At 37.3% G+C, this 24,237-nt stretch overlaps 1 protein-coding gene across 1 annotated transcript; it reads left to right on the top strand.

Moving 5' to 3' along the window:
• The first annotated feature begins 4,886 nt into the window (after window positions 1-4,886).
• On the top strand, window positions 4,887-6,424 carry LOC121892328 (CD59B glycoprotein-like). The gene is made up of 4 exons (XM_042405331.1): window positions 4,887-4,976; window positions 5,103-5,172; window positions 5,328-5,453; window positions 6,316-6,424. The coding sequence occupies exons 2-4, from the start codon at window positions 5,124-5,126 to the stop codon at window positions 6,420-6,422; spliced, it is 282 nt and encodes a 93-aa protein (XP_042261265.1). The 5' UTR covers window positions 4,887-4,976; window positions 5,103-5,123; the 3' UTR covers window positions 6,423-6,424.
• Window positions 6,425-24,237: the final 17,813 nt, after the last annotated feature.

Genomic DNA, 24,237 nt, shown 5'->3' with positions numbered 1-24,237 from the left:
GATTAAAGATAGATAAAAAAAATATGAGTTCTCATTACACTTTATTTTCATTTTAAGGTTACACATGCTTCTTTAATATCCAGTTAACCTGATAATGATTTATACTTCACATTTCATTTTTTATCATCAGCATATAGTCAGTATCAGCTGTTGTCACAGACATATAAACATGTAACTTTGTGCTCTTCAAACACTTCAGAATCCGACTATAGTTTTTTCATCTTCACGTTTTACAGTAAAATCAACCAAGTATCATTCCTGTTCATATAATTTCTATAAAACTGTTTCTCTTCAACTCTGCTGATCGATTACAGCTCTGTATAATCTATGGATCTTTGTACTGTAACTGTTGTCATAGTGACAGTGAACAATATTTCTCTCTGGGAGAAATTATTTGGTTTCAAGGCTGATTTATTGATACTTAGTGATCTTATTTTCTTAACTCTTTTTCATCCTTTACTTTTGATATGTTGTGGATCTTACTCTTATATATGTACTGTATGATATAATGGTAATAAACTGTAATATCAATGTGTGCAAACAATAAACAAATGGTGAACAAAAGCTCAGGTTTTTCTGTTCCTGAAAGACGTCAGATGACTGCGAAATGTTTCTCCATGTTTATTTACTTTCATGACATTCAAGCATGCACAGAGAGAAGCATCACCGCCTCTGGGCCACACACACAGTATACACACATGTATTTCTACAGCACAATTCATACAAGAGGCAGTTATATAGTGCTCTACAGACATTTAAACTGAAAGTGATTGGAAACAAACTTTAAAATGAATGAATAAAAATGTGAAAATGCATACAAATCTGGAGGCAATACAGATATAAAAAATAAAATGACGACTAAACAAATAAAAGGGACACAGTTTTAAAATGATAATGTTCAATCTGTCATTATTTTGAGAAGTTATTAACATTTTGTGTGGGTTTATTTTTTGTTTTCTGTCCTATTTATATTAATTTGAGAAAAATCAATCTCTAGCATGGTACTAGTACAAAGCACCAATCAGTGCTGCTGATGCTAACTGGGCGTGTGTCTGTGTAATGTTATAAGAGTCCTGCAGCAGTCACAGTGATGATGGTGACACAGACCCTAGCTTGTCAAAAAGAAGTAAAAAAAAATCAAAAAAAGTAAATGTGGCAGCAGAAGAAGATGAGAATGGCTCTGAAATGAACAATAGACAAAAACAAAACTAAGTAGCCCAGAGCAAGGAGAGAAAATATCAGCAAATGAATGGAGAAAAAATTTGAATGTTCTTTCCAACTGTCTGGAATTTAGTTGTTGGTAAAACTTGAACTATGAACTATGAACTGTATCATCAGTTCAAATCTGTCTGTGAGAACCAAATGTAGTTATGTCTTAATTGAAAACATGCAGCTAAATTATTGCCTTAGCCCAAATATCTGAAATCATATCTCCCCTCAGTAGTTCATACATTGAGTCTGTGTTCAATGAAACCATCCCCTTCTGTGAAGCCAGGTAGAAACTTCTAATTCAAAGCTGGCTGCTACTGTTACTGGATTGTTTCAATTTAACAGTGAGTTGATTGGATCCTTATTAACTCAGCTGGTCTCACTGACTCAGGAAACTTCCTTTAACTTCTCTCAGACTTGCTATGTGCAGCCTACATACATGTCTGATTCACTAACAATCTGCTTCTTATCTTTTTAACTGGAACTCCAAAGCTACATGACTGGTACATGCATCCTTCCTCGCGCCTGTTAGTACCCTAACCCTAACTGTGAATCATCTGGACTCTTAGCTAAGTATTAATGTGTAATCCACGTACCTGCTGACCTGACGTGCACCTGCTGCATTCACAGCCTTGATGGGTGCTGATGACTCAGTAGACTGCTGCACTGTGTCCCTGACGATATGTTTGTTTTGTGATGTGATGACAACCTCAGTCTTATTAGCTTTGACTAGAGGAATTAATGAATAAGCCATATAGCAGCATGTAACATTCCCCACTTCTTACCACAAGTATAATAAACACAGTAATTGAAATTCTGCAATAATTGCATTTTAACACGTGTTAAATACAGGAAAAGTCAGGAAATGTACATTCTTGAATTTGGGTAATACTTGGGAATTGAATTGGATTCTTTCAGCTGAACAGGGCAGAATTTTATCATATCTGTTTACTTCTCATTTATGTAAATGCTCATGTAAATAACACATAATAACAACAAATACATACCTAGATAAATAAAAATCCTTATGTGAAATTCATGTTTACATATGTGAAATGTCTGAAGAACATGTTCCTATAAGTTTATCACTTGTTTTTTTCTCATATATTATTGCATGTGAAATTAAGTTCCTGATAAAACAAAGTTCATGTGAAATCATTTTTTTAACGTGATGCAGGGCCTTAGCCAGGATTTCAAAAAATACTGAGGTCATAAGCTAAACCCTCCTAACTCACCCTCAACAGAACATTTCTTTGTTCTGTTAATACCTTTATGTCCCAACATGAAGGTCTAACTGCTGAATTAAAGATTCTGGGTGCTGAATCCTTAATTTCTTCCTAAAGTAGTCCATTAAATATATATATATATATATATATATATATATATATATATGTGTGTGTGTGTGTGTGTGTGTGTGTGTGTGTGTGTGTGTATGTATGTATGTATGCAGATCAGCTTATAAAATACCCACCATGTGTCACACTTGAATTGTAGAATGTGAAATTTACAGACAGAATACAGAGGACATGACCTATAATGTCACATGGTTTTCAGTAAGGAAATCAATATTAATCAATATTATAACAGTGACTTATTATATAAGCTGTATTATTATTATTGATTTTTTGAGGGGGGGAGGGAGTTAACTAACTAGAGATGAGTTAGTTTGTAATGGCAGTACTAGTAAGCAGTATTAGAAATAGTGATATCACATTTGGCTTTTTAATTTTCTGGAAAAAGTCTATAGACAGAGCAGTCACTATAACAGTTCAATACAGAAACAAGCACATACATACTGTAAGCAGAGATCTGTGTTCCAGGCTGATCTGTGTAGCTACAATAAGGCCAGAATATGCTGAAAATAAAAAGAATGGAATATTACACTTCTTGTTTTTCTTCACTCATTTATTGACTCAGCTCAGCCACTCTCATTTTCCCGTAGGTTGATTCATGGGAACAAACACTGCTGACACTGTTCTAATCTAAATGCCAACACAACACACTAGCAGTGCCAGCTATCGGTGAGCATTTTGAAGTTTATCTATCACTTGTTTTTAGAGAATTAGAATATTTACCGGTCTGCATATACAAATTCTTCTTCTTTTTTTCCCTTTTTAAATATATACATAAACACACACACAAAAAAGAGACAGATGCTTAAATATAGCAGGTCAAAACAGCACAGTAACCCAACTTTAAGTTTTTTTTCTGCAGTCTGGAAAACAGCTGTAGGCTGAGACATTAGTCCTCACTAACTGTTTTTTAAACATACAAATTTTGACTTTGTACATGATTTGAACCGTTTTAAAGTCAAACAAATCCTCAGATTTTAGAGCCTTTCATTTAATAAAGAGTAGGTTTGTCGGTACCTGTTCTCAAGGTAACTGCTTAACCAAGAGAGTACTACCCCTTTAATTCCATGTCTTTGTAATTTCTTCAATAATAAGTCATGGTCAACTGTATCAAATGTTTTTTTGAGATCCAGATCCTTATTTTCTATTGCAGTTGATATTTCCTCCACAAATTCCATGAGTGCAAACAAAGTTGTCCTATTAGATCTAAACTCATATTGCTGTTCACACAGTAGATTATGTTTTATGCTAAAGTCTTCTAATCTTTTATAGAATATTTCCAGTATTTTAGAGAGCCTTATAGCCAGCCTTATATATAGTTATGACTGCAGCTGTATTCATTTTGCTTGGAAACACACCACACACTCAATAATATTTTTAACAATGGACATATCAATTCCATTCCAGTCTGTAGATTTCTTATTCTTAAGTGTTTTAACAATGTCAATAATTTGTTTTTCATCTGTTTCCTTTCTAAACATGGATTTATTTACATTAATAATTTTACGTTTCATCTCTACTACTAGTCTTTACAATTTCCTTAGCCAAAGCAGGACCAACACTGACAAAATAATCATTAATCATTAAATTCATCTGCAAGTAATTCCATATCATTAATACTTGTCTTATTCTTTGTCAGGAAATAGGTTGGGTATCCTGTTTTTCCAGTTCAACTTTTAATAATGTCATTCAATATACCTTCTAAGTATTTTTAATATTATTTCTGTTGTCCTCCAATAATTTACTATAATAATCCTTTGTTTGTTTTGTTTTGTATGTGTGTTCAGTTTTTTTTTTTTCTTTTGTTTGCTTCTTTTCTTTAAAAAGTCTTGCATGTATTTTGTATTCCCATAGTTAGCCACAGCTTCTCAGCAAATTTCTGTTTTACTACTTTCTTTACTAGAGGACAGTTTTTTTTGTAGAGAACAGTTCTTATGGATGAAAATGTCTCATAGGCGATGGGAAGGTGTATCTAAACACTTTTGACTGGTACTGTATGTTATAACTGTATCAGAATATGTCTTTATTTTTGGCTTTTGTTTTGGGAGGAGCAACATTTTATGTTCAAATGTAGGTAGTAAAAATAATAAACCTGATTAACTGGCAACTTATATTATACAGTAACATTAAGCACTATAATACTACGGAGAAGTTTTTAGTTTAGACATTTATTAAAAATGACACTTATTAAAAACTTTTTTTCACAGATGAATTTCATTGGGAAAGACGTAAATTGTACTTGAACATTTTCCATTTCCCATGTTCGACATATCGGTACTGGGTACAGAAAGTTCTGCAATATGGGTCCTTTCCCACAGCTGTTACCTTTATCAGTGATGTGCCAGGCAGATCAAATGGTATAAAAGCAGTGAGGAGCAGGGGAGAGGTACACAGCAACCTGCTCAGGTTCAGTTGGTAAGTGGCTTTCACACTGTTGACTATGAATATATACATAAAATAAATAAAATACTACTGATGGACTTTGGATGGTTAGTCTCAAGATGTGACTTCATTCATTCATTCTATTTATTTCTCCTGCAGACTGAAGAGGAAAAAGAGAAAATGAAGGTCTTTGCTTTTGCTCTCCTGCTCCTGGTGGCCGTCACCTACGGTAAATACTGTCCTTACAAATCAAGTGTGCGCTCGAGCATCTGATTTTAATCTAAATGTATTTGAACTTGAATATTCAAATTTGAATTGATTCCACATCATTGGATTTTATGAAAGCAATATGATCCAAGTCCTGTTTGTCTCCATGTATGCTAGGTGAGGCCCTGCTGTGTCAGAACTGTGTCCATGAGACTCCTGACAGTACAACCTGTGTGGAGACAACCGTGACCTGTCCTCCGGAGATGAACGCCTGTGCCAAAATCACCTACCCAGCCCCTGCTGGTGAGTACTGTGGTCCTACTATCATCCTCACCTAGGTTAGGACCAGCCCCTTGTCAATCATAACCAGTCAAGTCAAAAGGCAAAGCAACTAGCATGTGATTTTCACATATCACTTGTGGGTTTGTCCTCCTTAAAAGCTGATACATGATATGAGCCTCTCAGTTCAGCCTCTAACTGAAACAGGCAGTTTTAGCTCATGTCTCTTTCACACCCTCCTTCATATGAGCCCACTCTGTTCTGATTGGCCAGCTTTTGGCGGCTTGGGAAGCTACATCAACAAACCATGAAACAAACTATGTGAGATTTCACTACTTTTTCTTGTTCTTTACTCAAAATGTCAACTCCTCAAATTCATCCGTACATGTTCGAGCTAGAATCTGACCCAAAATATGAGAGTGGACAACACAAACAACACATGGAAAAACCTTGGCAACAACCTTAGTAACTGAGGCTACGCAATGGACGAGCCGACGTCAGCTTGTCAACAAGGTAGAAAAAATGAACAAAGCATTCAGAGCAGGTTGAAGCCCTGGCTTTTGACTTGCAATGGGCATTTCTACATAGATTAACCTAAGGTTTTGGAACTTTGACCATGTTTAACATAGATATCCAACATCATAACAGGATATAAATAACAGAAAATAACAAAAAGCCCCCTTGTGTCTCCATCTCAAACTAATGAACAGAAAATCCCAATTAAAGCTCATGTTTCAGTTTTTCATAAGGATCATTGAAGAAAACTCAGTATGCTGTGACCTCCTCTAGGAGATGTTTTGTGCATTCTACCTTTTGGGCCAAAGAAACAACCTAACAAGCATATACATACAAAAAAATCATCAATTGTCCTAATCTCTCTCCGCAGTGAACACCTTCCACAAGTCCTGCTTCAAGATGATTGAGTGCCTGAAGCTGGGAATCACTCAGGGTCTGCAGGTCAACTGCTGCACCTGGGACAGCTGCAACAAATAAGAGTCCACCTGGACTAAAGATGCTGCATGTTACAGGCACAATAAAAACTTGAAGCATGGATCTTTGTTCAGCTGTATTTTTTCCAAGCATAATAAACTAGTCTATCACATTATGTTTCTATTAAAGCAAGCACACTTTTACAGAACGCTTTGTACAGCAACAAGAACAGTGGAAACTCAACAAGAATCACGTTATCAACATAATGCAGGAAGAGCTGAACCTTCCTGTGCTGTAAATTAAGGAGGAAAGATACATGATTATCTAGACATGCATCAGTTGGTTTTGATACAATTCAATGCTTCAGTTTCAAAGACATTGTTTGCCTTTGTACAGTCTCCTGGGCAGCCATTACTAGCAGATAAACAAAGATGATAGAACCTTGCTGGCTGTAAATTTCTATTGTTTAGTACTCAACAATCAAACATACAGTTATGGTAACCAGGCTATGACATATTCTGCCTGATTGTCTAGGCCTGCACCAGGATAGAATGTTTGAATGCAAATCTCAGTTTCAAATTCATGGTAGCACTTACACATGGAAGTTGCAACCTAATTGGCTCTGTTAACATTGGATTTCAGTTGTTTGCTACTCAGCAATCAGATTGAGATACAGTTACAGTTACAAGGCTATGTTCTGCAAGAACACTTTCTGCCAGTGGAGCTTTATTTAGCCTAAAGGAAACACAAGCAGGTAAGTATTACTGCTATCATATACTTTATGACTTTATGAGCTCAGAATTTGAACCCAACTGCAGACATGAGGGCAAAGGTAGATCAGTAAAAACATTGTCAAATTGCAGGTAACAGGAAATCAGCTGAAAGGCACAGTACCAAAAGGGCTCAGGAAGACAGGAGTGTAAAGAGGCAGGAAGTCAAGCAGTTGGAATGTTACAAAAATGAACTGGCAAAGCAAGAGTACTGGCTGAGGGAAATATGGGAGACTAATGGGAAAATGGTTGATCGCTGAGGCCATAAAACTGTCTGGTGAGGGCTGCTGGTGAGAGGATAGAATAGATAGAATGCATGGAAAGGATATTAACTGCTGGAGCTAGAGGAAGAAGGGGAAAAGGAGGATCAGCAGTTATGGCAATATATATTCTTAAATAAATTCTCTTTCTGGAGAAAATTCATGTGTTTGCTGAGAACAGAAAGTTACAGCCTGCCAAGTTGTAAAAGAAGGAGCAGTAGGAGGAGTGTAAAGTGTAGGAAGAAACCTGTCCTCACGAGAAAAATTATAGCATAAGTCATTTATTCAGATGCTCAAAACAACCTATGATTACATTTACCTGACAAGCGACCCCTTGTGGTCATGTGAAGAATGAATTTTCTCTCTAAGAGGAAAAGGAGCAAGTTGCATGATGTTGTAACAGTGCCACAAAACCTCTTTGAACGTTTGGATTGATACTTGAGTCAGCAAAGCATGGGACTCCACTGTTTATTTTCCATCTCCTACCATCTCCTACCATCAGTCAGCATCGGTTTCTTTTAACATGATTGCCATCTTTCTCTAACCTTAACCAAGTAGGTTCTGTTGCCTAAACTTCACCAAACAATCAGAGGTGGCAGGTCAGAAAACACTACTATCAGTCATTTTTGTAATGGTAATGTGGGTTGTTTAATAAGGCCGTAGATAGACAAGCTATTTTGTTGTTTAGGTTAAAGGGACTTGTTGAGCAAATGACATTTGTTTTCATCTTCACAGTGTTTAAAACAGCAATCAGTTCTCCAAAAAGAAACAAAACATGAATATCTCACAGTTTGCTGTCCTCCTCCTGATTATCTGCATCAGCAGGAGTAATTTTGCTCTAAAATTCTCCATAGCTGAAATCTAAAAATGCCTTCCTGAACTTAGTTTGTTGCAACTTAAACAGTATGGACAATCAGCCAGTTTCCTTTTTCCATGTGGTAGATATGATTTAGTTCCATTGTGACTGATCTCTCCCATTTATGTGTAAACAATTTTAGTTTATACAGTTATTAGTAGTGTAGCTAACATAGAGAATATATAGTCTGAACATGTGTCTACTGAACAGTATGTTTGTTTTCCAGTGGAGGCTCTGACTTGTAAATACTGTGTTCCTCCGTCTGGTCTTGATGGCTGCAGCACAACAACAGAAACCTGTCAGAGAAGCACTGATCTCTGTGGCTTGGTGTTCCTTAATACTTCCTGTAAATTCAGTACAACTGTGTTTATGCCAAAATCAGGCAGTCTGTACAGGCATCATGCAACTTGCTCCTTTTCCTCTTAGAGAGGAAATTCATTCTTCACATGACCACAAGGGTTTGTCAGGTAAATGTAATCATAGGTTGTTAAGAATAAAAATGTACAGCCAGCAATGTGGAACATGCAAACTATAGGCACTCCTCAAATTGATCTGAAAGATCTACATTCCCATGAAACACCCACAAAAAACCAATGAAGATTCCTGTTATTAACCCCTTTTACTGTCATATCTATGTGTGTATGTATAAGTATACCCTGAGAAATATCTTGATAAAATAAACAAAAGGCATTGCAAAGGTGAGTTTTATGTGTGGGAATTTTCCTTTGTTTTTTGTGAGTAAATAAATATAAACAATATAGAGCTGAAATCAATTTAATCATCTTTATTCTCTGTTTTACCATCCACCTAAGAGATTTCTGAAAGGTTTTGTCACAGAGGCAGATTGCTAACGTTAGCTTGCTAGCTTTGCTAGCATCTCTTACACTTAGCTTACTTTTCTTTACCTTTTTAAGTTTGACATGGTCCCAGCCATCTCAGTAGCATAAGCATTGCATTGCAGAATTTACATACTGCTGTGTTTTCTTTTGGATGCTGTTTTGCAGATGAACTCCTGTTACTGTTCAACTGTTTAAGTTGCACGGCAAAGGGCTTTGAAAAAGGCCTTATAAGTTGAGATGAAAAAAATTCAAAGTAAGAGATATGAGGTTTTCACATGAAGAATTAAATTTGCTATTCATTTTTTATGTAAGTAATTTTAGAACTACAGTTTTAATATATACCATTATATAATTACATGTGTTACATAATTTAATAAGTGCAATAAGCAGCCTGTATCATATCTACTGTGTCATTTAACAGACTGTGAGATTGTGTATGTATTGAGTGTTTCACAGTATTCTCTTTTTGTTCTTTTCTGCAGCTTACACATATTTCAGGAGGTGTGTGTCAAGATTGGAAGCCCTTTTTTCCAGTATAGCCACCTTTTTAGCATCTTCAGAACTTCCATTTTTTATTCATTAAAGTTTTTTTTTTTTTTGGGGGGGGGGGGGGGGGGGGGGGGGGGGGGGGGGATGTTGTATTGCTGTACAGACTGTAAAGCCCCTTAAGGCTAATTTGTGATTTGTGATATTTGGCTATACAAATAAAATTGAATTGACTTAAAATAATCAAGTATTTAAGTTGTTAGTTCTGCAATAATATTTAACTGAAAAGTCCCACAGTTTGGAGCACTAGGTAAGTGTTTTAAAGCTGGAGTGCAGGACTTTTGTCTCCCCCTTCTGGCAGTGAGAGTAATTACACAAAGTGGAGTGTATTATAGTTACTAGGTATTATTTAGTAAGGAGAGTATAGTGTGATTTGTGTGGCAACCTGGGGGCCTGTTTTTCCCTGGTTTATATTTTATTTCAGAGAGCAGAGTGTAAGCTAAACAGCCAGATAAATTGAAAACACCTGTGTGGGTGTACAGGGCTTCTAAATGCACTATTTATTATATTACAGGTACATGAGTGATGGGCATTACAGTACACTTGATCCAGGATCCCTCAGGGCGTTGACAGGAACTGGGAAAGTTTGTTTGGATGAAATTCTGTGTTTAAGTTTCACAGTCATTGTACTGTTTGCCTTTGTGCAGACTCTTGCGCAACCAGTGGTAGCACAAACAAGGATGTGGAAACCTAGCTGGGTGTGGTAAAAATGGGATTTCCAATATTTACTACTCAACAATAAGACTGAGATGCAGTCAAAGTAACCAGGCTATAAATGAATCTGCCAGAACACTTTCTGCCAGTAGAGCTTGGCGGATCCCAAAGGAAACAAGCAGGTTGAGTATTTAATAGTACTTCATTTGTTATTATTTGTTCCTTCAGAAAAGTGTATTTTCTGTGGAACTGTTACTGCTTGCAAAGCTGTTAAAGTAGGAGTAGCAGGGGAGTATGAACTGTAAACAAGAGTAGGAGATAGTAGAGATATTTTAAGAAGAAACAGAGAAAATGAAAGAAGCGAGGACAGAAAGTGGACTGTGAGTGGAAGATTGTGGGTTGCTTTTTTATGTAGGGGAGGGTAAGACTGGCTTTGCTAAGTAGGAAGATAATATTGTTGTGTAAGAGGATCACACTAGCAAAGTGTGACTACAGCGAACATAAGTGACACAGCCATGATGATGTGGCTTAACTTATCCTGGCTGCTACAATGATCTTGTTAATTCTCATCCATTTAACTTGGTTCTTAAACAGGATTGATTTGTTAATGTCTTCTGAAATGAAGGCAACACAAATAGAGAGATGAAATCATGGCCAGTGCTCCTACTGTATGACTGACTGAATGCTATTCTAATATATGTATTGAAACCTGCCTAAACAGCTTTTAAAGTAGATTAAAGACTCTAAAAGAGAAAAATCTTATGAAATGGACTACAAATGAATCGATTTGATTGTTAATTAACTGTTACAACCCAAGTGCAATGTACGACAAGACAAATCTTTCATAACTTGTTATGGTTAAATAGTTTTTCCTGGTGCAGATGGTTCCAGTTCAAGCTGTTATTGCTCACAGTAAAACTCACAAAAGATTGATTGACCATATTTATTCATTATTTGGGTCTAAAGTGAAAGATGTCATCTGTAGCTAAAATGAGTTTGTGTTTGTTCATCTTGAAAAGTCTTAGTAATGATGAAACTAGCTATGAATAACGCTAGGCTAATAAACTCTAGGCTGGTTTTGAAGAAGTGAAAAATCCAGACTTGTGTCAAATCATCACCAGTTAAATCAGTTATCAGTTTAACAGTTTGGATTCATAATATATGCTCCTTGACATTCTATAAACAGCATGTTCTTCATCTCCACAGTGTCTTAAATAGTGAATAATTGTCTAACAAGAGACAAAATGAAATCCATGCAGTTTGCTGTTGCTATCCTGATCCTGGTCATCTGCATCAGCAGTGGTAAGTCTTCTGTTGGGACTTCTTTTGGATTCTTTTCCCCTATCATTCTAATGAATGTACATATAGGGTTGTACAAAATTCTGAGCTACCAAAACAACCAATCAGCAGTAACACATCAGTGTTTTACAAATTACTTTGCATGTCACAAAGATGATTCATGTGTTTTCTGATTTGCCATTGCTGTGGTTAAAGGATATGTTCACAATTTTTCAAGTGTCCTAAAACAACAGTCAGGTGTCCATATGAACAGTGAAGGAGGTTTTCCTCACTGTAATCATTCCTCCTGTGGCTATTTAAAGATCCCCTTCAAATGTGCTTTCAATGTAAGTGATGGGGACCAAAATCCACAGTGTATCCACACAGTCATTTTGAGCATTAATGCATACATTTAAAAGTTGATGTGAAGCTTATATGAGGCTTTAGCAGTCAGCTGCCACATTTACAATCTTTCTAGCATTAAATTTCCTCTTTGTGTTTCCTCGGACAGTGTTTCCCTGTTGAGTTGTGGTGGAAGGATAGTAACAAAAAGAGGGACTTTGGCACTAAAAAGACTGTAACGTTGAAAAATATCTACTTGATTTGACTCATTTGGACACTGAAGCTTCATATTAGCTTCAGATAAACTTTTAAATACATTTTTGCACAGAAGGAGGACTGTGGATTTTGTCCCCCATCACTTACACTGTAAGTGCATTTTGAAGGGATCCTCTAATGGTCAGTATGAACAGGAGGAATAATTACAGCAAGAAAAACATGTTTCAGTGTTGGGCTCGTGACTGTTTTAAGATAGACTTGAAAAATTGTGAACCTGTCCTTAAAGATTTCATTTGGTTAAGGTTACAAACATAGAAACATAGACATAGGGGATTTAAGTGTTAGGATGTTGAAAAGTCAATGCTGACATCTTTCAGGTAAAAGTCTGATACCGATCAGGAACACAAAATGTTTTGGCCTTCAGTGTAATTTGATTACCAAAAGCTTCATAAATCAGGCTCTTAGTGTGGCATGGTCATCTAAATGCTTAGCAACTGAACAGTGGTATTTCTTTTCCAGCAGAGGCTCTGAAGTGCAACCGCTGTGTTCCATATTCACCTGGTGGTACGTGCACTAACAAAGTAGAAACCTGCCAGAGAAGTGATGAAGTCTGCGCTTCTGTTATCTTTACATTCCCCAGTAAGTACAGACTGTTCAAGCCAATGGAGGGTTCCAACCTGAAAATCACTGCGGTCAGGGGAAAACCTTGTAAATCAAAATATCAAAATGTTGACTTTTCAGGAACTTAGACAAATTACCTTTTATTTGATTGACAAAACATTTTGTCATCTATGGAGAAGTGTGTAATTATTAAAGGAATATTTCAACATGGGAAATATTCTTTTTCGTTTCTTTCTGAGAGGGGGATTAGAAGATAGATGTCAATCTCATGTATATTAAAGGTATAATGTGTAAAAATTGGCCAGCATTTTAGTTTAAAACATTTCCAAATTAACTAAAATTATCAATAGAATATGAAGAAATAACAGTTTTGACCTTATATCAAAGACTTATATGTATTGCCAGTCTGAGTCAGGGGCAATAGTGAGTCACTGTAGCGTCCAGTCTGCCTTCAGTCCAACATGAGAGGAAGAAGAAGGAGTAGCGCTGCCCTGAGTAACAATGGCGGAGGGGAGCCAGGCTGACAGCTGCTGTACTTGTTGCTGTAGGACTGTCAAAATGTCACTTTATTAAGTTAGTAATCATGTAGATTCCCAATATGTGGTCAGTTTATCCAAATAACGCCTATTTGGAAAGTTGCACCGACACTGTCAGGTATCCTGCCCCTTATTTGTTTGGACCTGGTGGCCAGTTCTTACATATTTAACCTTTAAGTGCAGAGCTAGAGTCAGGTTAGGTTTAGCCTAGCTTAGCATAAAGACTGGAAACAGGGGGAAAGCAGCACTAAACTCCCACAAAATGCAATTTTTACATTTCTGTTTGTGTATGGAATGACAAGTGAAACACTATCTGTTAAATAATGAGCTTTAAATGTGTTGATAGGTGAAACACAACAAATAAAGTGTTGAACTTTAAAATGATGTGAAAACATGAAAAATCCCATAATGGGAGTTATGAGGTTTTCACATTAAATACAGTTGTGCATTCTATTAAAAAATCTGCCATAAAAATGAAACCAACTACTAGTTTAATGTCTTTGTGACCTGTTAGTATTGTTTGCAGTAATGTTTAAAAGTGGAATATTTATCATGTGAAAAGTATTACACAGCAATTTCATATTGTTCTTCCCTCCACTGCAGGGTACTCATATTTCAAGAGGTGCATGAAGCAATCGGACGCCTTTATTTTGAAGTCCGTCCCCAACTGTCATGTCTTCACATGTGCCACTGACCGGTGCAATTGAGACTGAGATGAAGATCTGAAGCTTCCTAATGTCCATAGAAATAATTCCATAAACTCTGTTTGAGCATTTATTGAAGTTAATTGTATGTAAATTAAATGTACATGCAGTGTTTGACACTAGAAGACAGTTTTCACATTCATCTTCTGACAGTGGAAAGTTTCTCTGTGCTCAATGAAAGTCTGATTTTGAGAGGTGGGCCCTATGAGCAGGATTTGTGACATCATAACTAGTTTGGAGCCAGTCGTGGTCCAATATTCAACTTACACAAATGTAATGTAGAAACTTGAAGCCTCCAGTGCACATAGTGTACACTGAGAATGGACTTTACAATGAAGTAGGAGACATCTTGTGTCCAGCAGTTAAAGTTTTAAAACAAACAATATTTGCATATTCATAGATTCTGGAATTTTTTTTATGAGGGAGAAGGAGTAGACACCATTTTAAGGATTTTAATGTGGTAATTATACTTTTTTGTGGAAAAACTGTATCAGACATGCATTATATTATATGTCTTAATATGTGTGTACTGTATATGTGATCTTTAAGAAAAGAAAAATCATACTTTAGTATTGAAGCATTGAAGCATTGAAGTAAATGTATTTAGTGATATTCCAACACTGCTTTTGTTTGGTCATTAAAAATGTAATTCAACTGTGAAATTATGGATACATCAATGGAAAGTGAATTGAACAGGAAGGTCATGCAGTGAATATGTAGGTTCCTGTTTTCCATCACTGCTGGAAAGTCTGTTATGTTGCAACCAGTCCTGACCAATAACTGCTTGTCAGTTGAAACAACGGCAGATAAAGCCCTTCATTCACCCCACCTCACTCTGGATTTCCCAACTGAGTTTGATTAAGTTGACTAAAAGTAAATGTATGAATATGCAGCATATAAACACAATATAAACTGAAATTCTAAATTAAATGGCTGGTGCATTTAATTCTGTTGATATCTGAGCATTGAGGATACTGCATTATTCTAGAGGGAGGAAGTGTTATTTGAAGGGGAACAGACTTTGACACGAGACCTTAACAGAGAGGAAAGGAAACATGTCATCAGAATGTGTCATGTGAAGTGACTTTACTTTTGGTTCTACTGTTGTGACACAGTAGGACCCTCGCCGTGGTTATGGCTGATCTCATTAACAATTAATGTGCGTTAGCGTTAGCTGCTAACAGCTAGGATTACACAGACTGATTAACAGCAGGTAAGAGTCTCACCTGCACATGTAATGCGTCCCACTAACATTTCAATCCACATCATCCTCACACACCGCTGAAAATACAGTCTGATGCTGCTAATATGTATCTTAGCTCTGTTGATAATGATGTAAGTTACATATTGGCGAGCCAACGAGCTAACGAAAAATTGTAAATCACAGAGGGGCTGATAAATAAATGAAAACATTTAAAATACATCTGGCAATAAATGCAAACACTATCTGTGGTTGCTGTGACAAAAATCTGTTTATGAGAGATAGTTTGTGTAACTTTGTTTTATTTAACAGAGGCATAGTAGCACTAACTGTAACATTTAATTTGCTTTGTAGCAGTCACCCTGCTAACGTTAGGATATTGAATCACAGCAACAGTTAGTGCTAACAGAAAGATGTACTGTAGCTAATCTCCACATGAAGCTGCCACTTCAACATAGTAACCAAGTTGTGTACCGGTGGACTAAAGCAGATGGAGTCAGGAAAAGTGCTGGGCTGTGAAACCAATGTAACATAGCGGCCAAACCGTGTAATTACGTCACATGATGCATACTGGCCCAAAAAGACTTTTTACCATAGACTTTCATTGCGAAAGAGTAGAAGAGTCTATAAATCAACAGACACATTTTTTTGAGTGTCACAACCCCGACGAAATTACTTGTCTCACCATCAGAATTTGATCCATTTGGTCTGAGCACATTTTGAAAGTCTAGAAGAGCCACACGATTGACTGGTTTTATCCCCATTCAAGTTAGTCGCAAGTCTTAACCGGAAGTAGCTGGCTTGGCCATTGGCAGTTGCTTGTGCGCTTGCTCTAGGGGCCCAACAGATATTGTTTTGCCCTGTTCATTCCTTGTGTCTTAGTCTTTTCCTTTTGTCTTAGTCCCTCCCGCTAGAAGTGCAAGGACAGACACAAGGAAAAGATCTGAGGCTAGAGGAAATTTGGAAATAGAAGTTTTTAGAGAAATGAGGTCCTTTCCTGTGTCATGTGAAGCAACATCCATTTCTGATGACTGGGGCCCAGCTGGATCTGCTGCATAAAGCGGCCAGCGTATTTCATTACATTCATCTTCACACTGACACAAACAGTAGCCAACATACCTCCACCCGCACCCCCTTCACGAGTCTATTTAGACACAATTACTTGTGTTTATATTTTTATCGAGTCACTGATCATATTTTGCCACACTGATACCTGCTCCTTGATGGCAATGAAAAAAGGTCTTTAGCCTTGTTATGCCATTTACTCTGTCACTGAGATGAGCAAATTCATTCAGTTCATTCCCTGTGATTCAGCAGTTCAGCTGCTGAATCCAATTAGGTGTGCTCACAACCTGCCAGCTGTAATGCCAGCTGAATCTTGTCAACTCATTAAAGGTGCAATGTGTAAGACTTGGCCACCTGAGGGGGGCAGTATATCAGCCCCCTAACCCACCCCTTCCCCCCAAAAGCATCACCACCACCACCATTATCACTCACTTAATATGGCGTAAAGCTTACTGTTTACGGTGAATCTGTGCTATGGCGTTGTCAAGATATCAAAATGTCATTAGAGCCAGTGGTAAATTACAAAAGAGCCTGCACAGATCAGAAAGCAGTTGCACCATGGAGATAAGTTACAACATGACTCTGAGTAACAACTAAATAGTTACACTTGCCCGTATGGTAAGTATAAACCATAAAATGTCATGGAACTCAGCAGTTTTTCTGCCACACAGAATATTTTTTTCATTAACTGCACGCCATTTTGCAACACAGTAATGCAGTAGAGACCTAATTTATTGATATGATACTTCAATATTGATCTAGCCTACCACAATGTGCCATCATGCGAAATGGCTCATGCCAGCCTATACATAGCTGGTGCAACCCAGTGCAGATCAGTGCATAAGTGTCAGATAATGCTTGACCAAATTTATACTCTCTACAAGGATCAGAACGATTGAGGAATGTCCAGTAGCACTATAACTTGTGTGCTTGCTGCATGACACATGCTCCAAGAGCAAGAACAGGAACGTTCCCTACGCAGAAGAACACAACTGCGGCATGCAATCCTGTGTTTACTATTGGTAATCATCACACAAACCTAATACTTTAATATTTTTTGCATTATATTTGCATTGCATTTTATTTAATAGCATTTGATAGCTGTTGGTTGTTTAATCAGAAATCATGGCATTTTGCCAAACATACAAAACTACAGTGCATGCACAAGCTTAGACACAAAAGGTGGAATATATCTCAACAAGTTAGACAAAAGAAAGCATACATCATAGCCTCAGAATATATTATCTGTGTCAAACACATTTTATGGTCCAGCTAGTTCAGACAAATGTGATTCCATGAAGAAATGTGGGAAGTAACACAGTTTTCTTTATTTTGTAGATTGATAGTGCACCAATATATGCACATCTCAGTCTCCACATACCAGTCCTTGCTGTGTACTTTGATGGGCAGAGGGACATCATAGCTGACTACAGGCTGGGGCCACAGTCCATGGAGACCTTAATGAGGATTCTGCCATCAAAGTACATACAAGACTGGTCACATGAGGAACATATATTGATTACTGGTTTCCTAATACATTAGTATCCAGGTATAACTCTAAATATATTAATTCTTGGTTTCCCACTTTCTGCAGGGTACTTTATCATGGGTGATGGTGGCTACCCCTTCACTGAAATACCTGTGGCCATCATCACCCCACATAGAGAACCACTGCAAGGGAGGGTGAAGTGCCGCTTCAACCACTATCATGCTGAGGCCCGTTCCATTATAGAGCTGGCCTTTGGCTTGTTGAAGACATATTGGAGTTCACTGTTCTTCAGGGCTCTGGAGGTCAAACACACCTTTGTTCCTTCAGTCATCACCACCTGTGCGGTGCTGAACAACATGTGCCGCACAGTGCCTGACATCCATGAGCCTGTCGAGGATGTTGGGGACATTGGTATGATTCCATCATGTCCACTGAGAAGGTAACGAAGTGGACATGACCAGTGAGACTGACCGCACAATGTTCAAGGTTCTTTTTAATATACCAACAAAAAGATTTTTCCTCTGTTTAAGAAATGAACCACTATGAGAAAACTTAAAATAATTTATTCAGGTCCGTAAAATATCACATGAGAGTAAAAAGTGCTTGTAAGCTAAAAGAAATAAAAGATAGCCAATTAAAAATAATTAAATGCGACAGAGGTTAAAATAACTAAAATATACCCATTTAACAAGATAATATTCAGAGTCTAAGAGTAAAAACACAATTAATGACTGTCTTTTAAAATGGCGATACCACAGTCCAGTACCTCTAAGGAAGCGAGGTGTTCTACTTAAGTTCTACAGGACACATAGGGGGGTTCCGTGTGGCTGTTGCCCTTGGCTTTTCTGGTTTTGATTTTTTGGCGTCATGTCCTCACCACGCGATCCCGCCGCTACTCCTCACACGGACTGCTGCTGCCGCTGTGGGGGAGACAATGGCACCCTCAGCTGTGGGTACACACTAAACGGAGGTTCACATACACACACAAGGTTGGCCTGCTTAGTTGCTTCCCTTTACTCAGCTTATAGCAGGCGTTGAACCAAGTCTATCTACCTCTGTGTCACACTAGGTTCGTCCACGACTGGCTATCCAGTACCTTGACCTGGACTTAAGCTCTGTTGTGCTGTCTTCAGTCGGTAGATTTCCTTGGTGGAGCAGCCTCAATTCCGCACACCATATTTGGTCCACCCATGTCAGCCATGTCCCTTATTGGACACTCCTCTTACCTTTCTGCCAGTCTGGTACGCTTGGCCTTATAGGTGCCCCATTTGCTGATATGTGTGGCTATATATGATTGGTTGTCTTTTATATATATTTTTTTTACCTTTTTACATTTTTTTCTGCTTCATACCTACCCTATTATAATGTTGTTTATAATTGTAATGTGTTTCATAATGACCCTGATGAATGCCACAAGCTGAAACGTGTTGGTCTAACAATAAAGTTGCTGTATATACTACAAGCGTTGCTGGAGTTTTTACCTCTTTATACTTTTTTCCTTTCTCCGTGCACCTTAGAAGTAGGTGAAGTTACGCCAGAAATGCCTACTTTGCTTAAAAAGTAATGATTTAGCAGCCAAAACAAAAGTAAGGGTGGGTTTGGTGAATTATTTTTATTGCTTAGAAATCTGACTTGTTTTTTATGAGAAAGAATTGACTTTTTGTACATTTAAAAATTACATAGTTTTGTTTTAATACAAGGGGTAAGGGGTTCCTGCAGTTTGGCAACCACATGACTCATCTAGACTGTCTCTCACTGCAGAGTTTCTTACTGTTATCTCAAGATTCTGCAATCAGTGTATCGACATCCACCAGGAAGGAACCATCAAAAGGAACCACAGCTACATGTGTCCATGGAAAAAGAGGAAGCAATAAAACAGGAACATGAATAGATGTGATTTTGTGGTTTAGGCACTAAAGACACTTCAGCTGACAAACACAGATAATATGAAGCAGTAGACCTGTGTCTCATAGTTTATAGACCTTTCCACTTTTTCCAGTACTTTGGTTGTAAATGGAAGTCTAATCAATTTTGTTGTTATTGCCATTCAGCCTCATTTCCTTAGTTTAGGTTAAATTTGGCAGGGGTCAGGTTGATGAGGGACAGATGTAGCTTGATGTGGGAATGAGGAATGAGGAGACCAGGTACTGGGAAAGGCAGGAAAGTCTGAGGGCATCTAGTGGATGGGTGAATAAAAGCAATGATTGGAGAGTTTCATTAATAAAGGGCCTCTGGTAAAGGAGAGAAGTCTGTGGCTGTTGGGAGGGATAGAAAGACAGACATGTTTTTTTACCTGGCTCTGTACATTCCACATAACCTTATTTTATAGCCTGGCTGGATTAAACACATGCTGGGTTATATACTAATATCACTACAAGTAGGTTTGACCACAGTTTGATCAATAAAGATAATCCCTCATATGTATTGATTTCATGACATTTGGTTTAATGGGTTAGGGGATTACAGAACTTTGAGGAGGAGCATTTTCTGGCCATAGTGGTAACCCCAATGATTTAATCTAAAAAAAGCTGCTGTAGAAATGCTCATTGTGATTTGCTGAAGATTTGGACCATTCCATTACACCATCTGATGTTATTGAATCAGACAGATATTTGTTAGTTTATTTAACAGGGACATACATATTAACACTGTTACACGGGGGAAGCAATGCGACAGAAGTGAAGTATACATGGCATCTAGCTAAAGCTAATTTGCAGCTGCCATCCCTGGCAGCTTTGTAGTCCGTCTGTTTGTATTAACACACAGCGACAAAGTGTATGAAAGCTTTTTGTTAGAACATAAATGCAGTTCAAAGCTGCAATAAACCAACTAACATCAACAATGTATATGTGCAGAAAAAGGCTCTGTCAGATGATCAGTCTGTCAGTTAGTCATGAAGTAGGTCATTTCCCTGTAGATTCCACTTTTGCAACACTGCTGGAGAGTGAGTTACAGCAGTCAGTCCTGACCAATCACAGCCTGTCAATGGGGCAACCAAAGGGTTCTTGTGGTTGCTTGTACAACTGTATTAAAAGAAGGAGCAGAGTGTAAAGCCAAACATTTCCAACTGAGCATCTGAACAAGGTAACCCCACCCTTGTACTTTGTATGTAGCTTGGTGCTTCAGCAGCATACTTTGTACCTTTAATGAAGTTTTTTCTATTTAAATGCTGTTTTAATAGTTTGTACAGCTATAGTATTTAAGCTTTTGACATGTGTGACATATGATGTTTTTGTGGAAAAACAATTTCTTTGTTGAATGATGACCACACTGATAAAAAAGTGGCTGATTAACCCTGTCTCTACTGCTCCATAGACCAGGTATTGCAGGTCAAGTCAAATATTTAGCAAAATCATATATTTGCCTCAAAGGGCAAATTTTTGATCTATGCTTTTTGATCTATGCTCTCTATTCTTAGACTCTCGGCTCAGATAAAGTCTGTCAAAAAGCCCTGAATGTGCAGTTTTATGAACAAATTAAACCAGGCATAATAGTTAGCCAGACAAATTTTAAATGTTCTAACATGGCTAATTTCCTGAATCACTTTGTTAGGTTCACTCATGTCTAGTATGAACCAGTAATGCAGCTGAATAAGCATACACACACACACACACACACACACACACACACACACACACACACACACACACACACACACACACGCGCACACAAACGCACACACAGTTCATACAACTTGTTTATTCAACCAGTTATTAGTAGAAAAAATCATACTTGGTTTGGGTCAACACATGGGGTTTCTTAACTGAGAAAAAAAAGTTGAATGCCTTCAGATTAACTGAGAAGTTTTAGTTTCCTGAACCTAACCAAACCTCAATCATAGAAGTGGCAGATCAGAAAATGTTCTGCTTGAGGTTTCTTCCCGTTAAAGGGGAGTTTTCCCTTGTTGCCAAGTGCTTGCTCATGGGGGAATGTTGGGTCTACAGGAGTATGGTCCAGACCCGCTCTATATGAAAAGTGCCCTGAGATAACTTATATTATCATTTTGCTCTATATGAATAAAATTGACTTGACTGACTTGAAGCTAACATGAAGTTTCAGCCGTCCAAATGAATCAAATCAAGTAGATATCTTTCCACATTAGTCTTTTTAGTGCCAAAGTTTGTTATCATACTTCCACCGCAGCTCAACAGAGAAATTCTGTCCGAGGAAACACAAAGAGGGAACTTGATGCTAAAAAGACTTTAAATATGATTACTACACAATTGTTGAATTTATCCTTCAGACTTGCAGGAGCTGTGTTAGCTTGGAAAAGTGATGATCTAATAGACACACAAGGATGAGTTGGGTGTCTGTGTTTCTATCACTGTATTGATAAGATCACAAATGTCACAACCAAAAACTGTTTTCCTAAAATGGCTTTAAACGTATTCTTTGATTTTCTAGACGAAATAATGAAAGCTGCAGTGTGTGCCATTCTGCTCTTGCTGACTCTGTGTCAAGGTATGTGTGTTTTTATGCTTTTCAAATAAATTCTCAAATAGTGGCCGGGGTCTTTATTTACCTCTGTGGCAGAGAGAACCAGGTCTTTATTTGTGACAGGTTTCTATTTGTTTGTTGTTGTGTTGATGGTAGTTCAACATAGATCAGGAGTATGGCAAAGAAGAAATTACTGAAGTGACTGAAGTATGAAAACATGATTTCTGTTAAAACAGAGAAAGTGGGAGAAGTGGAGTGGTGAATACAACATGACTCTGTTGTACTGAGTGGACATTATAATGCATTTATCATGTGAGCTGTTGTACTAAGCTAGTCAGCTGGTCTTTTTTTGTTCATGCTAGCCACACTCCCTACTTTTATTTGAGACAGGGCCATTATTTGAATGCTGACTTTTATTTGAGTTTTATGGATATATAAATTTATGGTAGTTAAGATTCAATAATTTACAGTGTTGTTAATTTGACTGTTTTCATGTCTACAAAATACCAAATATATGACAACTATTCATTGTTTTCCTCTGGAACACTATAGAGACTTTGACAAACTCTCCATTGAGTGGCTTTGTGGGTAAAAATAAAACAGTAGCACATCCATGCAGTATTGTATCAAGCTGGGTAAAATTTTATCTCAGTACTTTTTAGTGTGTAGCAACAGATTTACATATTACTAATGTCTTTACTAGCTAATAGATTGCTTAAAGAATAAAAATGATTTATTTCAACCTTGTGTGTTTCCCATAAAGGTGGCCATTGTGGCTCTATGGGTCTTTGCACTCTTCACCTCTGTTATAGAGATTGAGGAAAATGAGGATGCAATTGTATTTATTTTCATACATCTTTGTCTTTGCCTCAACATGTTCTATTCATGTTTTTTTCTTTTGCAAATGCTCATGAAGATGTGATTTGTGTGTGTGTGTGTGTGTTTGTTGTTCCCAGGTGAGGCACTGAAGTGTAACTTCTGTTTCTCAGGGGGCAGTGAACTCTGCACCCCTACCAGCACTCAGACCTGTTCAGGGTTTGCTAACGCCTGTGCTGCCGTCGTATTCCAAGCACCTCTGAGTAAGTGCAGCTGTGAGGACTGAAATGTGCCACCAAAAAAAAAAAAATCTCCTTTTTCAGTTAATTATATTAAATTTTCTAATTGATACAGCATGTTTAGAAGACAATTTCATTGCAATGCAAATACCAGGAAGAACAATCCTTATCCTCAATAGCCTACTGTCTCTTGAAATGTGAACTGTGGATCGGGTTATTTTCTCTTGATCAGAGTTGGCTGGAAGTTTTGAGAGCCGTAGTGTGTGTAGGTTGGCCAACTTTTTGTGTAAAACAAAGTATCACAAAATACTTTACCTTCATCTTGCAAAGCTAATTATTAAGTTATTAAATCTGAAATGTGCCCTAATCCTATATTAAAGATAAATATAAACATCATTGTTAAGGAATCTATGAAATGATTTAGAGTCATAGAGGAAAAGAATTATGATTCTGATGTGAATCCAAATTTTTCCTCAACCCTGGTTCTATTCCAACATTTAAAAAACTATTTCTTTCTACCACATCTGTGCATGACAACTACAGTATGGTTAAAGTTAATTCTATCTTTAAATGATGAATACATGAATGGATGGAATGTTAAATGGTTTTACAATATATTCTGTATTCATTTGTCTCCTCTTAGTTACACTTTAAATCTGGTCTTATTTCAAAATGCAAAGTATTCAGATCCTTTACTTAAATAAAAGTACCAATACAGCAATATAAAAATACTCATTACGAGTACAAGTCCTGATTGAAAAATCCTACTTAAGTAAAAGTACATAAGTATTATGAGCTTGATGTAGTTAAAGTATTGCAGTAAAAGTAGTGGTTTGGTCCCTCTGACTGATATATTATTATATATGACATCATTAGATTATTAATAGTGAAGCATCAGTGTTAGAGCAGCATGTTACTGTTGTAGCTGCTGGAGGTGGAGCTAGTTTACACTACTTTATATACAGTTAGCTAATTTAGTCCAGTGGTTCCCAACCTAGGGGTCGGGGCC

The sequence above is a fragment of the Thunnus maccoyii genome, chromosome 24 (genome assembly GCF_910596095.1).
Source record: "Thunnus maccoyii chromosome 24, fThuMac1.1, whole genome shotgun sequence".
In the NCBI taxonomy this organism is placed as follows: Eukaryota; Metazoa; Chordata; class Actinopteri; order Scombriformes; family Scombridae; genus Thunnus; species Thunnus maccoyii.
The sequence above is the reverse complement of the archived record's forward strand: the minus strand, read 5'-3'. Positions and strand labels throughout refer to the sequence as shown.